Source organism: Molothrus ater, chromosome 7 (genome assembly GCF_012460135.2).
Source record: "Molothrus ater isolate BHLD 08-10-18 breed brown headed cowbird chromosome 7, BPBGC_Mater_1.1, whole genome shotgun sequence".
NCBI classification, from domain to species: Eukaryota; Metazoa; Chordata; class Aves; order Passeriformes; family Icteridae; genus Molothrus; species Molothrus ater.
In genome coordinates, this window is record NC_050484.2 from 16,892,579 (window position 1) to 16,909,727 (window position 17,149).

At 44.6% G+C, this 17,149-nt stretch overlaps 1 protein-coding gene across 4 annotated transcripts in view; it reads left to right on the top strand.

The window, feature by feature from the left end:
• The first annotated feature begins 604 nt into the window (after positions 1-604).
• Positions 605-17,149, top strand: part of CHN1 (chimerin 1) — a 93,779-nt gene continuing 77,234 nt past the window's right edge. The window contains exons 1-2 of one of the 4 annotated variants that reach the window (XM_036386769.1): positions 688-704; positions 1,299-1,420. In XM_036386769.1, the coding sequence (XP_036242662.1) occupies positions 703-704; positions 1,299-1,420 (124 nt within the window). In that variant the 5' untranslated portion in view covers positions 688-702. Of the gene's footprint in view, positions 705-974; positions 1,073-1,298; positions 1,421-9,998; positions 10,075-17,149 lie in introns of those variants that run through there. The other 3 variants (XM_054515461.1, XM_036386770.1, XM_036386771.1) reach the window with 3 other exon arrangements.

Here is a 17,149-nt window from a genome sequence, read left to right on the forward strand (position 1 = left end):
ATGGACACCTGAGTGCAGCTAACTACATAAACCACCTGTTCTTTAGGCAGGCCTTTGTGCTTTAGCTGCCTGGTGGAAGGAAAGGTGTTTTATTCACTTGCTGACCCTGAGCTGCGCTCACAGAACCGAAACCACTAATTGCAGCCTAAGCACACGTTTCTCTTCCTTCGGGCTCTTCTCTACCAAGAGCCTTCTCTTGCAGGCAGGCTTCCCTCTGCACATCCGCCGCCACAATGCCCCAGGAGAAGGTGGGACCCGCTCCACGACCTCCAAGCCAACACCTGCAAAGCCCCGGCCGAGCTCTGCGGAGCCGCTGCTGAAGGTGGCGGATGCGCGCAGCTGTGGCGGGTTCCGTTTGCGTGGATTGAGCTGCGGCTGGGTTTGAATTGTCAGCGCGCACCTGTGAGGGGAAGGGAGGGATGGCTGCGGGTGTGGCGGTGCTGGTCCCGGGCACACGGGCTGGCCAGCCTGCTGCAGCTGGGGTGCCAGCCTCTACTGCTGGGCGCTGCTTTCAGGCGGAAAATGCCACCTGCACAAGCGAGTCGCGCCAGGTACGGCGTTTCCTTTTCAACTGAGCGCTTTTAGCGCTGAAATTTACAGTCCTGGACAGCGAAAAACCATGACAGCTGGGCTGGCTGAAATTTCTCGCACGAAATACTTTGAGGGGAAATCTGTGTGTTTGCTCTCTTCGTGGTTGCTGGCATGTAAGTGGGAATTTTCACCTCGCTTTAAGGAGTCATGTTTTCCACAGGACCGTGGGCGCTTCTGTCGGAGCAGGCAGGCGCAGCCTGCCCGAGGAGGCACGGGCCGGGGGAGCGGTGCTTTCCACGGGGCATCTCCTCAGAGGAGCAGCGGTGCCCGGGACGGCCCCAGCGGTGCCCGAGGGCCGAGCCAGACCCGTGCGCGGGGCTGGGCCCGGGGCTCGGCGCGGGCCGTCCCCGGCGGGACGCGCTTCCCTTTGTGCCCGGCGGCGCGGCGGCCGCGTTGCCATGGGAACCGTCCCGGCGGCCGCGGCGGGCGGAGGCGGGCCGTGCGCGGCGCAAGATGGCTCCCCGAGGCGGCGGGACGCAGCGTGAGCACGGGCAGGGGGCGGGCGGGAGCGGGCTGCCCCCGGTGCGGCGCGTCCCCGGCCACCGTCCCCCGACACCCCCTGGCCCGGCCCGGCCCGGCCCTGCCCACCCCCTCCCTTCCCCTCCCCTGCGGGCTGCGCCCGCCCCGCCCCGCCCCGCGGCAGCAAGTGGCAGCGGCCGCCGGTGCCGCGGGCGCGCTGACAGCCCCGCGCCCAACTTGTGTTGCAGGCGCGCCCCGCCGCTGATGCGAGAGCTGCCGCCGCGCCAATGCCAGCGCCGCGCCGCCCGGCCAGCCCCCGCCGCCCCCCGGGCCCGCCCCGCCGCCGCCGCGATGGCTCTGACCTTGTTCGGTGAGTGAAGCGCCGCCGCCTCGGCCCGGCGGGCGCGGGGCTGCCGCCCCCATTGTCTGCGGCGCGGCAGCGCCTGGGCGTGGGCGCCGCCCGCAGGGCCGGGCCCGGGGCTGCGGGAATCACCCCTGGCGGGGCAGCCCCGCCGCCCGCCCGCGGGGGCTCCCCTGCGACCGGCAGAGAAAAGTTCGGGTGCCTCGGGAGCCCCGGCAGCCGAGGGGCTGTGCCGGAGCCGCGGGCTGGCCCGGGGGACCCCCGGGAGCGCCGGGGACGCGGGGCGCAGCTCCCGCGGCGAGCCGGTGCCTCCCTGCCGCGGCCAGCCCGGCAAAGGAGGCTCGGGGAGCGCTGCTCTGGCCGTGTCCACAGCCGGGGACGGCGCGGTGGGAGCCGGCTGGAGAAAACTCTACTTTAAACTGTTGAACATGTGGGTTCTGCCAAGTAACGTTATTAAATCAGGCTTGCTTATGTTTAACGTGCGCGATTTTACGGCGGGCAAACAAACAAAAAGGCTTCAAATTGTGTCTGGCAACATGAGGTAAATGCTGCAATGAAAGGAAAACAGAAATTAGTACAACTAAGGTCAGTAGAGAGTTAACAGGATAATCGGGATCCCCTTTCTTGAAAGAAGCTCGTGCACCACAAGTGATTTCTAGTGAATAGAGGATGTCAAGTCTGTTCGTTGTGTTTAGACTGTGAATTTCATTTCATATGTAAACAAATGGCTTGCTTTCATTGATTTCCTGATTCTTGGACTGGTACAATTTCTTAAAAGACTAAAACCAGGTTTTTGAGTTTTCTTAAAAATTGACACCTGCTATATTATTCTGCATATTGAACCCCATCTAAGAAGTTTAGCACGTGTTAAGATAGCTCCCTGCAAATAAAATCTATGCTGTGTTGGATTTAGCTACAGTGCTGTAGCTATAGCTCCCATATTTATATTTCCTGCTCGAGTTTTTCAGGATGCCAAGGGTTCATAGGTCAAAGTAAACCGTCTGTTTTTTATGTCTAATCTCGTCCCTGAGTTCACGGGACTTCAGGAGCTGCAGGTAGGGGGGCCCTGCGGGTTGTCAGGCGTGGGGTGAGGATCAAGCTCTTTAACTTAGAAGTGAAAGTGAACACAGAGATCAAATGGCAGATTGGCTGTTTTGGGGAAAAAAAAAACCCACTGTTGATGTTACATTGTATCATTTTGAATTTGATTGTTTGAAAATATGTAGTTTGTTACATTGGCACTGAAGGTAAATATTGTTGTTTTCCCTGACAGAAATAAAATGTTTAGGCTGAAATACGCACATTCTTTCTCCATGCTGAGTGTCATTATAATCTTTGTCTGCAAAAATGAAGAATATTTTAATTTTAACTTTTAAAGAAAGTGGCATTCCTGTATCAGGTACCTTTTATTTTAACTTATGTGATTCTTTTCCAATTTGTATGTGTTTGATTGACTGCATGACATATTCTATTAATGCAAATTTGCATTACAAAGTAACTTGGTGGTTTTGTGTGTTATCACATCTGTTGTTACAGTAAATGTCATTGATACATGTAAAAGATAATGATTCAAGAGGAGATAGAGTGGGGTGCTCTGCTGTGTCTGTCTAGTTTTTAAACATTATCTTGCTGAGGGTAAAACCTCAGGATTGCACCCTTTTAAGAAAACAAATATTGACAATAAAACAGTGCAACAAATATGGCTCATATGCATCAGCAGATGAATGTGATGCCTTTCACAAATGTAAAAGCTTTACAGTATGTGTTAAACTATGAATGCAAGAGTGTGAGTTGTGTAAATGCAGAAGTGTTTGTGAGTGCAATATCTTTGCAGATGTGGTTGTGATTAATTCATGGTTGAGCTAGCACAGCTTACTGTGTTGCTGTGAGTCCTCTGAGCTGGAGTGGCTTGCCACACTTTGTCTCAGCACATAACAAAGACAGACTACAGCATGCTTGCTTTGAGCTTCAGGAACAGTGTTCAGCCTTTATTATAAATGTTGGCTGCTGATGGGTAGTTACATTTTCAGTTACTGCACTGGAGCTACCCATAGTAAATCATTAAAAATATAACCCACAAAAGAGGGGGGGTTTGTTTATTTCAATGTAACCCCCCACCAAAGCAATATCAGCAAATTTGAGGAAAGGCAAATTAAATGTCTGAATTAATTTACCTGTTTTAAGGCATTAAGCAGCTGTAACTGTACCATTTTAAATTCACATCTATCTTATACTGGTAAAATTGTCCTGAGCAATAGATCTCAGGGGAGTGGTTTCTTTGGTTCTACTCACTCACGTAAACTCTAGGCTCAATATTGCATTTTTATTTTCCCTAGCCCATAATGTTATATCACACTGAACCAAATTTCACCATTCTCAGGCTGCTTCTAATAAGTTGTGCTCCAAAAGCATGTAAAATTTGACATAAATTGCCATGTAAACTTTGTTGGGGGAGAAAATTCCCCAAGTTTCGTGGGTCCCTTTCAATCAGTGTGTACTTGTATGTGCACAGCAAGGAAGAGGAGAGGAGATGAGAGGGTTGGGAAATGTCATAACATGCTCTAGGGAGTGTTTTATGGCTCTTTGAGTGCATAGTGCAAAGACTCTGCTAGAGGGGGACAGGTCTGGAGACCAGGCTGCCATTGTTGCAGATCCTGGATTAGCAGGGACACGCTTATCAGGAGGTTGAAAGTCAGGTCCTGTTGGAGGCTGCCCTTTGCAATTGTTCTCAGAGCAGCCCACAGTGCCACAGGAGTGCTGTCTGCAGTTCACACCTTTGGGTGGCAGCTTGAGACTCTTGGGAAAGCTGGTTGTGAAAAGAGTTTCTAGTATTAACAATTAACATCAATTAACGTGAACAACAATTAACATAAAGCCTAAGGGGTCCCTCACTTACCCTTTTCAGTTACAGCCTCTTGGCAAGATTATGATGCAGCAATAAAGTACAAGGGAGGAAAACATTAAGACCCTTCATTTCATCAGTTTTAGTTATTTTGAAATTCTTTTCTTCATCCTGTCATTGTCTCTCACTCATGCCCTTCCAAGATGCCCTGTGCTGCCAGCTGGCTGTATGGAAGGTGTTTAGGGGGCTGCCCATGTTCCCCTGGTGCAGATGATGAGTCTGTGATGTGGGTGATGGGAAAGAGGAGTTCAGCTGCCCCACAGATGGGAAGAGGAAGAGCAGTCCCTGTTGGAATTAGTCAGCAATGGGAGAGCCTGGAAGTTGTTAGATGGAGACATAGCTCTGTTGCCTCAGCCATGCTGGCTACTTTAGGCAGTGTGTCATCCCAGCAGGGTTCATAGTTACACAGGGTCAACACCCACAGATGTACACTGTGATTTTGGTCTGTTCAGGGCCAGAACTTGGGCTCCAAGATCCTTTTGGGATCCAACTCAGGATATTCAATGACTGTGTGATAAAGTTACAATGGCAGAAATAGCCTGTTGTGACCATAGGTGGTCACCCATATGTGCCATGCCTTTTCATGGTGCCAGCCACAGCAGGGTTTCACCAGTACATTCAGTTTGTGTTCCAGTGGCCAAGCACTTGGAATGCAAGTTTGATCCAACAATGGAAACCAGGTCCTGCACAAGGATTGCATGAGCAAAGGACTGGAAAACAGTCAATTTCTCTGAGAAAAAGAAAAAAATTGCTGTCTGATCCTTTTGTTTGTTGCAAGTAATAGATGCAATAAGTTTGATATCCATGTGAATTGCTTATGAAGAGTTGGTGGGGATTTTAAATTCATCTTATTCCACACAAAGTGTGCATTTTCACGTGCAGTGTGTGTAAATGTCTGGAACTTGAGCAGCTGTCCAGTTCTATTGCTGTTTTTCCTCCTACAGCACAGTCCTGTTGCCTTACAGAAGGTTGTGGTGATTACAGGTGTAGCCTCCTTTTTCTCTCTGACTATTTCTTGCTGCCTGGTGCAGCAGCTGGAATGGTGTATAAGCCATTCTCTGTCATCTCAGCGCAGTCTGGTGGCTGCATGCCCACCTTTGGGCTGAAGCCACTTGCCTGGTTTAGCAGAGGTGGCTCAGGGATACCCACCACTCCTGCTGTGCTGAATGCCTGCAGGGTAGCAGCTTCCTAGTGACAGGAAGAGCAATCAGTCACGTTCCTATGGCTAGACTTCCTAAAGCCATCTGTTAATACCCTAAGATGTGAGATTGCACAGTGACAGACCTGAGGTGCACGCTGTCGTTCCACTTGGATGACTCAACTATTGGAAAGGTAACAAACAACATAGGGGAAAAAGGAGGGGAAGTATTAAGTTATCCCACTGTTTGCTCGTGTCTTTGGATATCCTGAAAAGTGTTTAAAGAAAGTCAACATTGTACTTTGAAAGAAAAATAGTTTTGTTATGTTTAGTGCTTGCGAGTTGTCCTTGTCTTTTATGAATTCCCTTCCTGTTCATTTATTTGCTCATCAACTCTCTTGTGTGAACAAAGGAAGACATTTCAAAACAGCCAGGAGAGATCTTCGTGGACATATTTGTCGCTAGTTATCCGTGCTCTTGCCTTCTTGCTTGGAGCCTGCCAATGGATAAAAACTCATCCCTGAGTATTGGTGGTTAAGAAATGAGAAACAAAGCAATTCTCTTTTAATCTTCAAAGTGCTTGCACTCTGATGAGTGGCTACAGCTGAATGGGATTAGAGACAGAGCTGTAGTCAGCATGACAGATATGGTTTTATAAGGAGATGATGAAAAAGAGCAGTTTTTAGAGAAATCTTTAGGGAAAATATCAGATAAAAGAAACAAGCAATACACTGCTACAGGCAGAAAGGGCAGGGACTGAGAAGCCAATGATCCCTCTGTTTCAGCTGTCCGTGCATTTCTGGAAGAGCTCATAAATAGTAATTTGCTCATTTAGCAGAATTGCTTCCACGGCTGTGAGCTCTGATGTTGTCCTATACAGAATTAATTTTCTATGACTATTTTCTACTATGAGTATGAAGTGAACTTTTGAAATAAGTTCTTCCATACTTGAAATAATAATTAACAAATTACTGTTTCAAGTTCTATGCATCTGTGATTACTGTTCTCCATGCAGACTGTGCTTACTGGCTCATGGCTGCTTCAAAAGGTAGGATATACTTATCTTGGTTCAAGCACATATTTTCTAATGTGTCAGTCTTAATGAGAGAAATTTTTCTCTAAATAAATGTTTTCCTTGCTAGGGAAAGGGCATTAATTTTTAGAGTGCTTGGTTGGCACAGGTACAGAGACCATAAGTGCTCCTCTGATAAATGGTTCACAATGGGTAATGCTGCAGATTTTCTGTAGAATAGGAAATACTCAAAAATTAATCTGCTCATTTCTTGTCTTATGTGCAGAGCCTTCTAAGAGCAGAAAATAAACAGATCACCTACAATTCAAGTTCTTCTTTATATTTGGCCCTGAGCTATGCTTACAACTTGTGGCTACCTGTGATTGTGAAGTTTATTGACAGAGCCCCTTAACTCAAGAGTCCAATTGTACCAGAAAAGTACATTTATAGGGACATTTATAGTAGGGTTTTTGTCACTACAGGGAACATAAATGTAGAATGATAGGGATGGTATCTATCATGGATGCTTCTAGGCCAAAAAGAAAGTAAAAAACTTTGAAAACTGTTTGAAGAGCATAAGGTAAGCAACAAAGTGAATACATATCCCATGTGGCACTGCCTGTGCTAGGTCTTTTTCAGCAGAAATGCAGTGAATTCAAAGTGATGTTTTTAACCTGGTTGCAACAGATACTCTTGAAGTGGTTAGCCCTTGCTTAAAATACTTGGGTTCATTCAGTACTGACTGATACCAAGCTAATTTTAGAGGACATTTAAGCAATTCAACATCTAGTCACAATGGGAACTACAAATAGTCTAATTAGATGAAACTATTTAGGGATATTAGTACAATGTTTAAGTTTGGGGGTTTTTAACATTTAAAAATGAAGGTGATTTGTTAAAAATTGAAACTATTTTAGAGAGAAACTAAATCTTTCAACTCCCATTCATGTGTCTGGGAGGAGAAGTGTCCAGGTGCTGAGAGTCATAAGAACATTTTCTCCTAGATGCTGTGCTAACCTTTCATGATTTATAGAACCTAATGAAACAAATAAGGAGAGCAGGCTTGAAAAGGTTTTGCCAGCAATGCAATCAAAAGAAAAAAACCTGTATAGGATCTATTAACTAGTAAATTGGTATAAACTGATCAAAATACCAGAGAAGTGACACTAACAGTATAGACAAGGATGAAAAAATTTGAGTCATGGCTTCTCAGCTTAGTGCTTAGAAGTTTGCTTCACACAGTGGCTGGTATAAAATTGTGTTATCCTTTCAGTTGTATTAGAGTAAGAATCTAAAGAAATCAGAAGTTTGAGGATTGTTGCTGAAACTGGAAAGGGCATGTCCAGTTGTGTGCTCAAGTAATGAATTAAGGTGAGATTTTTCAATTTTCTCCAAGGAGATTCTCTTATGCTGTCATCAGCTTAGGCTGATCATTGAACAATTGCATCCCTTTCCTCCTTGACACCAGCAGATCCACTAAGAATGGAGACAGTCTGTGTAACACAGAATCTCATTAAGTGAAAGACACTCTGAATGTGAGGATCTGGGAAGGTTTCCTGCTAAACACTTCACACTGGCCAAGGACTGATGTTTCAGGTGTAAATGTGGGGTTTCTTCTGTTTGTTGTGGACTCATTTGATGCTTTTTGCCTTGTCAGGTTTGGGGACTTTATTCTGTCACTAATTCTCTTCAAGAGGTCTTACCTGGTTTTTTTCAGCTGTATAAAAAGTTTTCCATGGACAGAAAGCACATCTCAGTGTCCAGAAAAGATTGTGTGTACTCACAGTGGCAGTACTATAGTCATAACTTAAATACTGCTCTAATCAGTAAACTCAAAGCATAAGCCTTTTGGAAGACTGTGCCATTTTTGTTGAATAAAGGCAGATTAATCAGGATCCCCCAGGGTGCAGACATGGGTAAGTGCTCTGTGCAGTCTAAGCTGAATGAGCATTGTTGGACAATTCAGTTTTTTCTGAACGTGGGGTGTAGCATGTACAGCTCAGGCTGCTGAGCTGCTCCACCCTGTGGACAGAGGTTGTACAGTTCTGCACACAAATGTCCTCACACGGAAACAAAGCAGCCCTGAGATCTGGCCCAAGGGCTCTTCTGTAGTTATTAGCAGATGATGAGATGCTTCCTCCTCCCTCATAAAATCATCACCTGGCTCAGTTATTCTTTCAGTGCCGTGGATTGTATCTGGCTTGTGCATCTTCACAAATGATGGCAGAAAGCTAAAAACCCTCTAGATGTTGCTTTTTTGAGTCTGTGTTGAAACGAGGAAAAGTACTGTAGGGGGATACAGTATGGGTAAATGAAGGTGGTATAGAATGTAATCTTATCCCCCAGCGAGTTGCAGCTGGACCAATTACTAAAGATTAGGAGCAGGCCTGATCTTAACAGGCCACACCTGTAGCCAGTAAGAACAAGTGGTATAAGAGAGTGGATTGGTGGAACTGGAGTCAGATGGCTGCTGCAAGGATCAGGAAGAGTCAGTGCTTAGAGGAGCTGCCTACAAGAAACATCGAGGAGGCGCAAAACTCTGGTGGTATGGAATCCTTGCACTATAATGGTAATAGAACTCTTGTTATGTAAGACAACAAGTGCTGTTTAAGGTCTCTGAAATATTTGGTCTTCTAAAGCATTTAACAGTATAGCCAGGACTTGGGAATTGCATGGCATCTGGGCCTCAGGCACCCTTGCTGGCCATGCCCAGAAAGATGCTGGGAAGAGTTTCTGCAGTTCTCCATGCTGTTCTGAGGGTTTGGCTGTGTGTGGAGTGAGTGATGGGTCATTGTCCTGGTTGGAGGGAGGGAGTTGGTCACACCCAGCTGGAAGCCAATAGTGTTGCTATGTGTGTAGCAGCCTCTGTGAATGTGTAAGAATTGGTCGATATTTGAGCACTCTGAATGAAAAAGACATATGAAATGAAAATTATATATATGAAGTGATTTGAAAGTTACTGGAAATTGGGCTCATAGAATTTTAGTTATTCATCTGTGAGTCTAATTTCCATTATATATTTTGATACATTCATCCCTGAATTTATTTTCATGACCTTATTAGCTGTTATGTGATAAGCATCATGGAACATCGGTCATGTTGGGGCTGGTTTGCTTTTGGTTAAGATTTTGTTAATGCTGATGGGATGTGATAAAGTTGTCTGTTTTTCATGTGACCAAAGCTTAGTCCCTTGGGAGAATGCCTTAGGAAAACTGCATTCTCTGGTTGTGGCCCTCTGAAGAGGTTGCAGGCTGGACTTTCCTGCTCACAGTGAGCAGGTAACTTCCTTTTGGTGCTGTCAGTTCTGTGAGGGAGCCACTGTCACATCCAGCTTTGGTGCAGCTGGCAGAATCTGGCTCTGCTGAGCACATAACATGGTTGGGTCTGGGTACTGCTGGTGGGAGGTGGTTGGGTCTGGGTACTGCTGGTGGGAGGGTGGTGTTTTCCTCTCTGCTACAGTCCTCATCTCCATCTCCTTCCTGCTTCCTTTGTTGCAAGAGCAGTCTTGCCATTTAAGAAGCTGAAATTAAAATATATGTTTTCTGATCTTGATCAGAAGCTGCATGTCCCAAGGCAGCTTGCTTGTGTGAAAGTTCAATCTAAACATAAAGGTAAAACTCTGCTTCCTAAATACTAGAATTGTTTTGCCCACTGCATTGTGGTGTGTTACCACAGCTACAGAACCACAGCTGCAACCATTTAAATGACATAGCAAGTACAATAGAGCATCATCGACTCACAGAGGGGTTTCAGTTGGAAGGGACCTTAAAGGTCATTTAGTTCCTGCACCCCTTGCCATGGGCAGGAACACCTTCCACCAGAGCAGAGCCCTGGCCAGCCTGGCCTTGAACACTTTCAGCGATGGGGCAGCCACAACTTCTCTGGGCAACCTGTTCCAGTGCCTCAGCACCCTCACAGTATTTCATGTAGGAAAGTTTTAGGGTACTGCTGCAGCAGTGGAAAAGGAGGGCCTAAATTATTTATTGTGTGGTGTAAATATGTGACTGTGAAAAGAGGAGAACAGATCTGAAAAACAGACTCAGTGCCTAAGTGCAGTACCTGACCATTCCTTGTGCTCATGTTGCTCACAAGTCATTCTCCTCAATGCTGAATTAGTATCTGATACATATGCAGTCCAGACCAGGCTACAGACTATAAAATTGCTGATAATTATTTGGTAGGGCCAGTGTTTTTTAGCTGTGCTGTATGGTTTCCATGTGAATCTGGACACAGTGTTTCAGTGCAATCTGGGATCATTTTTTATTAAAAAAAGCAGCCTACAAAAATCCCCAAACAGGATGTACTTCTTCCTTACTTCTCTCTTACAGGCAGAACATGCACATGTGGGTTTATCCTTCCAATTAAGGAAGCATAATTTTGACACAGCAATTAAATCTACTGATTTCCTTTTTGGCTTTTTTTTTTAAGCAGTATATTTATAAATGGGACTTAACAAGTGTTGAGAAAAATCTTCAGTGGTTTAATAGAAACAGAAGGAGAGGAAGCTTGTCGCAGCATCCATTTCCAGTGATGAGCTCATGGCCTGTGGCTGTGCTGTTGCTTTATTGTGGTGCTCAGGGAGCTCCTGGCTGACCTGTGTATTTCCCAATGCCACATCATGTCAAAGCAAGCTGTGGCCACAGTCCCCTCCCTGCACCCTTGTGTGCCCCTCCTCAGTGGCAGAGCAGCAGGCACAGCAGGAACTCAATGGAGCATCTTGTGTTCCTTAGGTTTTACTGAAACTGTACTATGTAAGATAGTACAGTTGACTATCTGTAGATAACCCCACCCCAATCCACCTCCAGCTGCATTAGACCAAAGATGATAATTGTTCCTCGACTTGCTCTTCTGCAGGCTCAGAATTAGCAGGAGCTGAACTGCAGTCCTGGTATGCCAGCTGTCCCTGGGGCAGGGTGAGCCCCAGGTGGGACAGAGCATGCAGCACTCCTGGGACAGGAGCCCAAGCAGCCTCTGAGATGAGAGAGTTGCAGACTGCTCTGTCAGAGGGAGAGCTCACTCTGGCTAACTCAGCTTGTTGACTTTTTTTCTCACTTAGTAGGAAGGTCTGTGAGAAGCAGAAAGGTCTTTTTTTATTGCTTTTTTTGGTAGGGTGGTGTTGATGCTGCTGTTAATAGTGATTTTTAAATGTAAAAAACTGGCATTTTCCTTCTCCCACTGCTGTGCAAGAGCAGCTGTGGAAGGCACAGGCAGGGCTTGCCATGTCTCAGAGCTGTCTTAGCATTTGCCCTTCTTTCTCTGTAGAGATATCCTGTGTATCACAGTCTCTGACAATTGCTTGCAACATTCTGCCTCACAGCAGTTTTCACCAAGCTGTGTCAGACCAGGACCATTTTTAAATTATAAAATTGATTTTTCATCTGTCACATCCTATCACTATCCTTCTGTCTGTCTGTCTGTGTTTTCCTGTGCTGTCAATTGCTGTGATAGGGTTCTCTTTATCAAGTCTAAGTGGGGCTGAAGACACAAAAAAAAGCTGTTATCCAGAGAGACAATTCTGGCTGGGGGAATACTGGGTTAGCAAGACTTGGGAATAGAGATACTGATCTCTCTTTGATGAACTCATCTTCAAGGGCCTCTGCTTCTCTCACCAGCTACTGTTATTTTCTGTTTAGATGGCTTATTATGTAGGACTAAGTCTGCTTTTCACTTGTGGACAGTTCCATGGGATCTCAGTTCCAGTAAGGATGCTTTGATATCCTAGAAATGCAGCTCATAATTGTTGGAAGCCCGTTTAATGTGGTGCCATGATAACATGAGAGCTAGTAACCCAAGTTTCCATTACTTGCGGAAAAATTTGCCTTTCTTCTAATTAGTGGAGAAAAAGGAGAAAGAAAACAGATGGTTTTCTTATCTCTGTTTTGAAATTGAGTCCATCTTCTGTAGGGGCAAAGAAACATGGGGTTAACTGAAAAAGGACTTGGAGGTTATCTCTGAGCGTTGATCATATCAAGCTTTCCAGCTATTTCTCCCATTCCTTCAGGGCAGTATCAAGCCTCTGTTCAGCTCTCCTTCCAGCAGCCTGTTCCCAGCTCCCCTGATCTGCTTTTCTCCTCCCAAACCCAGAAGGAGCTGAGGACAGAGGGGAAGCCCATGCAGAAAAGCTCTCAGTGCTTGCAGAGCTGCTGAAGCCTATCTGAGACTGTTTGGCTGTGGCCCCAGTCACACCATGTGCTGGGTGCTGCAGGAGTGCACCCAGAGCACAGCTTCTCCATGGACTGGCCCTGCTCTCTCTCCTTTGTCTGCTTCCTGCCTAGTGCAGCAGATGAGCCTGCCAAGGAGGAAAATCATTATGAAAAAGATGGATGTAATGCTATAAACAGGGAGGGGCTATTGGTGTAAAGCTTTCACCATAGTTCATTGGCTGCAGTTATAATAGTGAGCCGTGACATTGCCAAAAGGAAATGTGAAGTTTTCAGCCTTTCTACCTGGAGCATCCTAATTCATTTCTTTGGAGGCCTCTTGAATGTTTTATATGAGAAGCAGACCAGGTAAGGAGTGGTGCATCTCTGACTGGGGAGAAGCTCACAGCAATCAGAGAATGCCTTTTGGAATAAAATCTTAAATTCCAATTAAAAAAAAAGGCATCCCACCACATTGTATCCATTTCCTGTCTCAGACCCTGCCAATAATTTTTTTAGGACTTTCCTTCATGACACTAAAAAGCAATCATGATCTTGGGCTGGGTTACTTGGTAGTTGTGTATGTTCTGAAAGTAAGGATGTAAATACAAACCATGTTTTTGCTGAGCAATGGTGTGTGTTATTGACAGCTGTTTTAGAAAATGAAAAATCTGTTTGTAATAGGAATCATAAGAGGTTTTTTATAACTTGATGGTCTAAGAGTTTAAATAGGTCAAGTTTGAGGAAGGAGAAGCTGCATTGGTTTGACCATCTGACACAGCTGATGTGCTTTGGAACATGTGAGTCTGTCTTGATGCCAGTTGTAACAGCAGTCAGAAATCAGATCTGCTCTTAATTTTCTCTGGAAGGCTCTGATTTTTGCCAGGGCTGGTAATGGATGTTTGGTTTAGGGTTTTGTTTTGGTTTTTTTTACCCCAGGAGGTTAATGAATGCACAGCAGCTATCTTGGTCTGAAATGCAAAGATGGACAAGTTCTCAGCGAGTTTTTACCAAGGGATAGGGGGGCAGAGTCAGTCTTACACTCTTTTGTTGAGGTTTAGCTTTTGGTAAAGCCACAATATTCTACTTAAAAGTGTATTTTAGAATAGGAAAGTGAACTTATGTTCATTATGTTGGTGTTGTGTGTGGAAAAACAAATCAAAGGAACCAAGCAAACAGTGTTATAGCATATTTCCCCATTCAGCAAATTAGGGGATTATGCAATGGATGGAGGGGTTGTATTTCACAAGTGCTTGTCCTTTTTTTAGGGTCTTTTCTGCTCAATTTTGACTGGACAGACATATTCAGGGGAGAAGATTAATTTACAGCTAGAAGACACTTTTACACCATATCATGTTGGTTTTTTTTCACTAGTAGGGTAACTGTTCAGAATATTTGTGTAATCAAACTCCAATCAATATTCCTTGTTAGATGTGTTAGAGAAATGAAGACAAAAAAGTATTTCTGTGAATGCCTTGAGACCATGGCTATAACAGTTGTCACTGGCTTGGAGTTATGGTAAAACTGCTGTGCCCTTGTTAGTGTTATTAATGGTTGGAGGAAATGAAGCAAGCAATGAGAAATGAGCTTTGTCTTTGTGAAGGCAGACTTTTAAAATAGGAGACAAAGAAGGATTTGCAGAAGGAAAAATAGGAAAGAAAATGTCAAAGGGCAAATGTTTTCTCCTGTATTATCCCTTGCTATGGCTGGAATGAGAGATTATGAGAGCAATAGCCTCAACAGATATTTCTCCAGCCTTCCACGTGAATTTAACTTGCCATGACCAAAACAGTGTCTACAGAGAAAACCAGTCTGGGTTTCAAAACAAAGAAGTCTGATTGCAGTGTTCAAGCTTGTGCAACCTGATATTACTCTGAATTTACAGTGAACAAGAGTTTGCTTTACTGAATCTAAAAGGAACTTGGAAAAATTTCCTGTTAAATCTAAAAGAGGTAATTCATCCAATAAAGGCCTATTTCTGAAAATTCTGACCTTGCAAAATTAGACTGCAAAAGATCTTTCAAATAGCCCACAGGGAGGATGGGAAACTGCCAAACTCATTGATCCATCTCTTCAGGGCTGCGGCCAGACATAGTCAGTTCTGTCACAGTGAATTAAAAAAAAAAAGGCTGTTTTTCTTTTGAATAGATACATTAGAGAGGCAAATTTAATTTTGACAACATCTTCAGTTGGAAGTTGTTCACTGTGTAAATTAGACATTTCAGAATACTTGTGGTGATGTAAATGAGAGGGTTACAAGACAGCCTTTGACCTGACTCTGCTGTTTTACCTGGAGCTGACCTGAGATCCATGTCAGGAAGCAATTTCCACCGTGTCTGTTTTTTCTTAAAGAGCAAAGGGGGTGTTCCAGGAATACTGAAAATCAGCAGCAGCCTGTTGTCTGGAGACTGAGATACAGAAAGTATCATTAGTAACATTAAATTTCATCTTTATTAAATGCCCACAAGGTGGCACTTGTCATCTTTTTACCTCTCTGAGAGCCAAATTTTTATACTTTCAGCAACACTAGGAAATAATACTAGGTGTTTTGAAACTTAAAGAGTAAGCTACCTGTGCTTTCATGGTGTATTTCCCCACCCCTCCACTAAACTACTGTCAAGAGAAAGACAAAACCAGCTGTATTTTTCTTGTTACCATTGCATATGTGAAAGTTTCACTTTAAAATTTAAGATTAATTTTTTTGCTGTGAAAGATATGACTTTTTTTTTATTTCTCATTATTTGTGCAGTCATGTGCCAGTATTTTATTTGGCAAAGAGGAGGAAAAATGAATACTTGCTTCCTTTGCTTTTGTTAAATGAAAATCTAGAAATGAATGATTTGTAACCTGGTCTAATCACTTAGAGGATGAGTTCATTTCACTGCAGCAGTGCTTGTGATAAGCAAAATATTACTTCTTAAAATTTCCCATCATTCATAAAGAGGCAATAATAATAGGCCTGCTCATAAAAGTCATTGAACTCTGGCTGTTTTCAGTGGGTCTCTCGTTCAACCCCGTTAGAAGCATTCCCACAGAATTTATTGTTGCCAGATCAGACATCACCAGGATGGCAGTGTGATCCCTTTTCTCTTTCCCCTTCAGGACTGATGTAATTATCAGAGCATGCCCTTCTTTAGGCCCCTTCACTTTTGCTGAGTGTGCTTTCTTGTGTCCCCCTTGGTCACATCACAGAAATGCCATTTGCCCTTGTAGCTTTCTGGGGCATTGTTCACGCTGACTGTCTCTTAATCATTTTTCTCCAGTAATAATAAGAAACCTAATTGTACTTTTTTGGAGCAGTAAAAGAAAAAGCACAAGAGGATGAAAGAGCAAATAAAAATAAGTTTTCAATATTAAAAATTCCTGGGGCACAGGATGTGTCATGTAGTGCCATCTTGCAACTGAAGGGATGCTTTCATTATTGGTGCCTGTTTTCAGTGATTTGCATCTTTCCCTTCGATTGTATTTTATTCTTGTTCTCCTCCCAGATGGGAGTGCCTCTGAAAAAGAGAAGAAAATACACGGAGTTGTTTTCTTGCTTAGATAACTCAAACATCATTTAATTTTAAAGGTCTAAAGCTGACCATGTGCATTTGAATTTATGGGCATTGGAAAGTGTAGCTACCTGTGCCAAAGGGTAAGGGAAAGAATTAAACTTAGTATAAGAGGAGTTGTCCCAGGTGACTGTCAGCTCTCCCCACAAGCTTGGGCACATCCCTGTGGGTGGATGGCTGCAGTGGGGCAGTGCCTTTCCTGTGTGCCAGCTCCCCTGGGCTGCCCTGGGAGCAGCTGGGTGCTCTTGGCTGCCTGCAGATTGCCATCCCCTGGCAGGAGACAAACCGTGTGAGCTGGCAAAAGCTCCTTTTTGGACCTAGAGGCACTTTGTCTATGTGGTCAGACTGGGATTTAGTTGGCATTTAGCAGCTGCCTCACTCCAGCTCCCCACCGGCGTGGGTTGTGTCGTGTCAGCAGCACAATGGGCTCAGAGCAGGGGATGCTCTGCTGGGAAGGTTGCTGTCTGCACACCACTGAGGTGCCTGCTGAGCTCTAACACCTGCCAGCTTGTTCAGCTGGGTGCCTGTCTGATGTCTTTTCCCTACCTGGAGAAGGTGGAGAAAATAGATGGTGGTTTGTTTGGAGACTTTTGCATTGAAGCTCCTTACAGCATTGGTGTCTTAGAAAGAGCCTTGATACATCTAAAAGTTTTCAAAGCATTTTTCTTTTCCTTAATTCAAAGGAAATTGTGTGCCAAAGATAACATGAAAGAAGCATCAAAGACTCAGTAACATTCTAGAAGTATCAGTCATCGTTGCTGGGTGACATATAGAAATGTGGTGCTTATTGCCTGGGGTGTTCTCAGCCCTGTGGGGATGTTCCATGAACAAAGGAAATTCTGTGATGCCCAGGTTGTGAAACCCTAAGAGGTTTCCACATGGCCCCAGGCCATATATGCCATCAGGTTCTTGTCATTAATGTCTTATTTAAGTCACTAATGGAGCAACATTACATTTGGGTAAACATTATTTATTCAGTGACTTCTAAACCC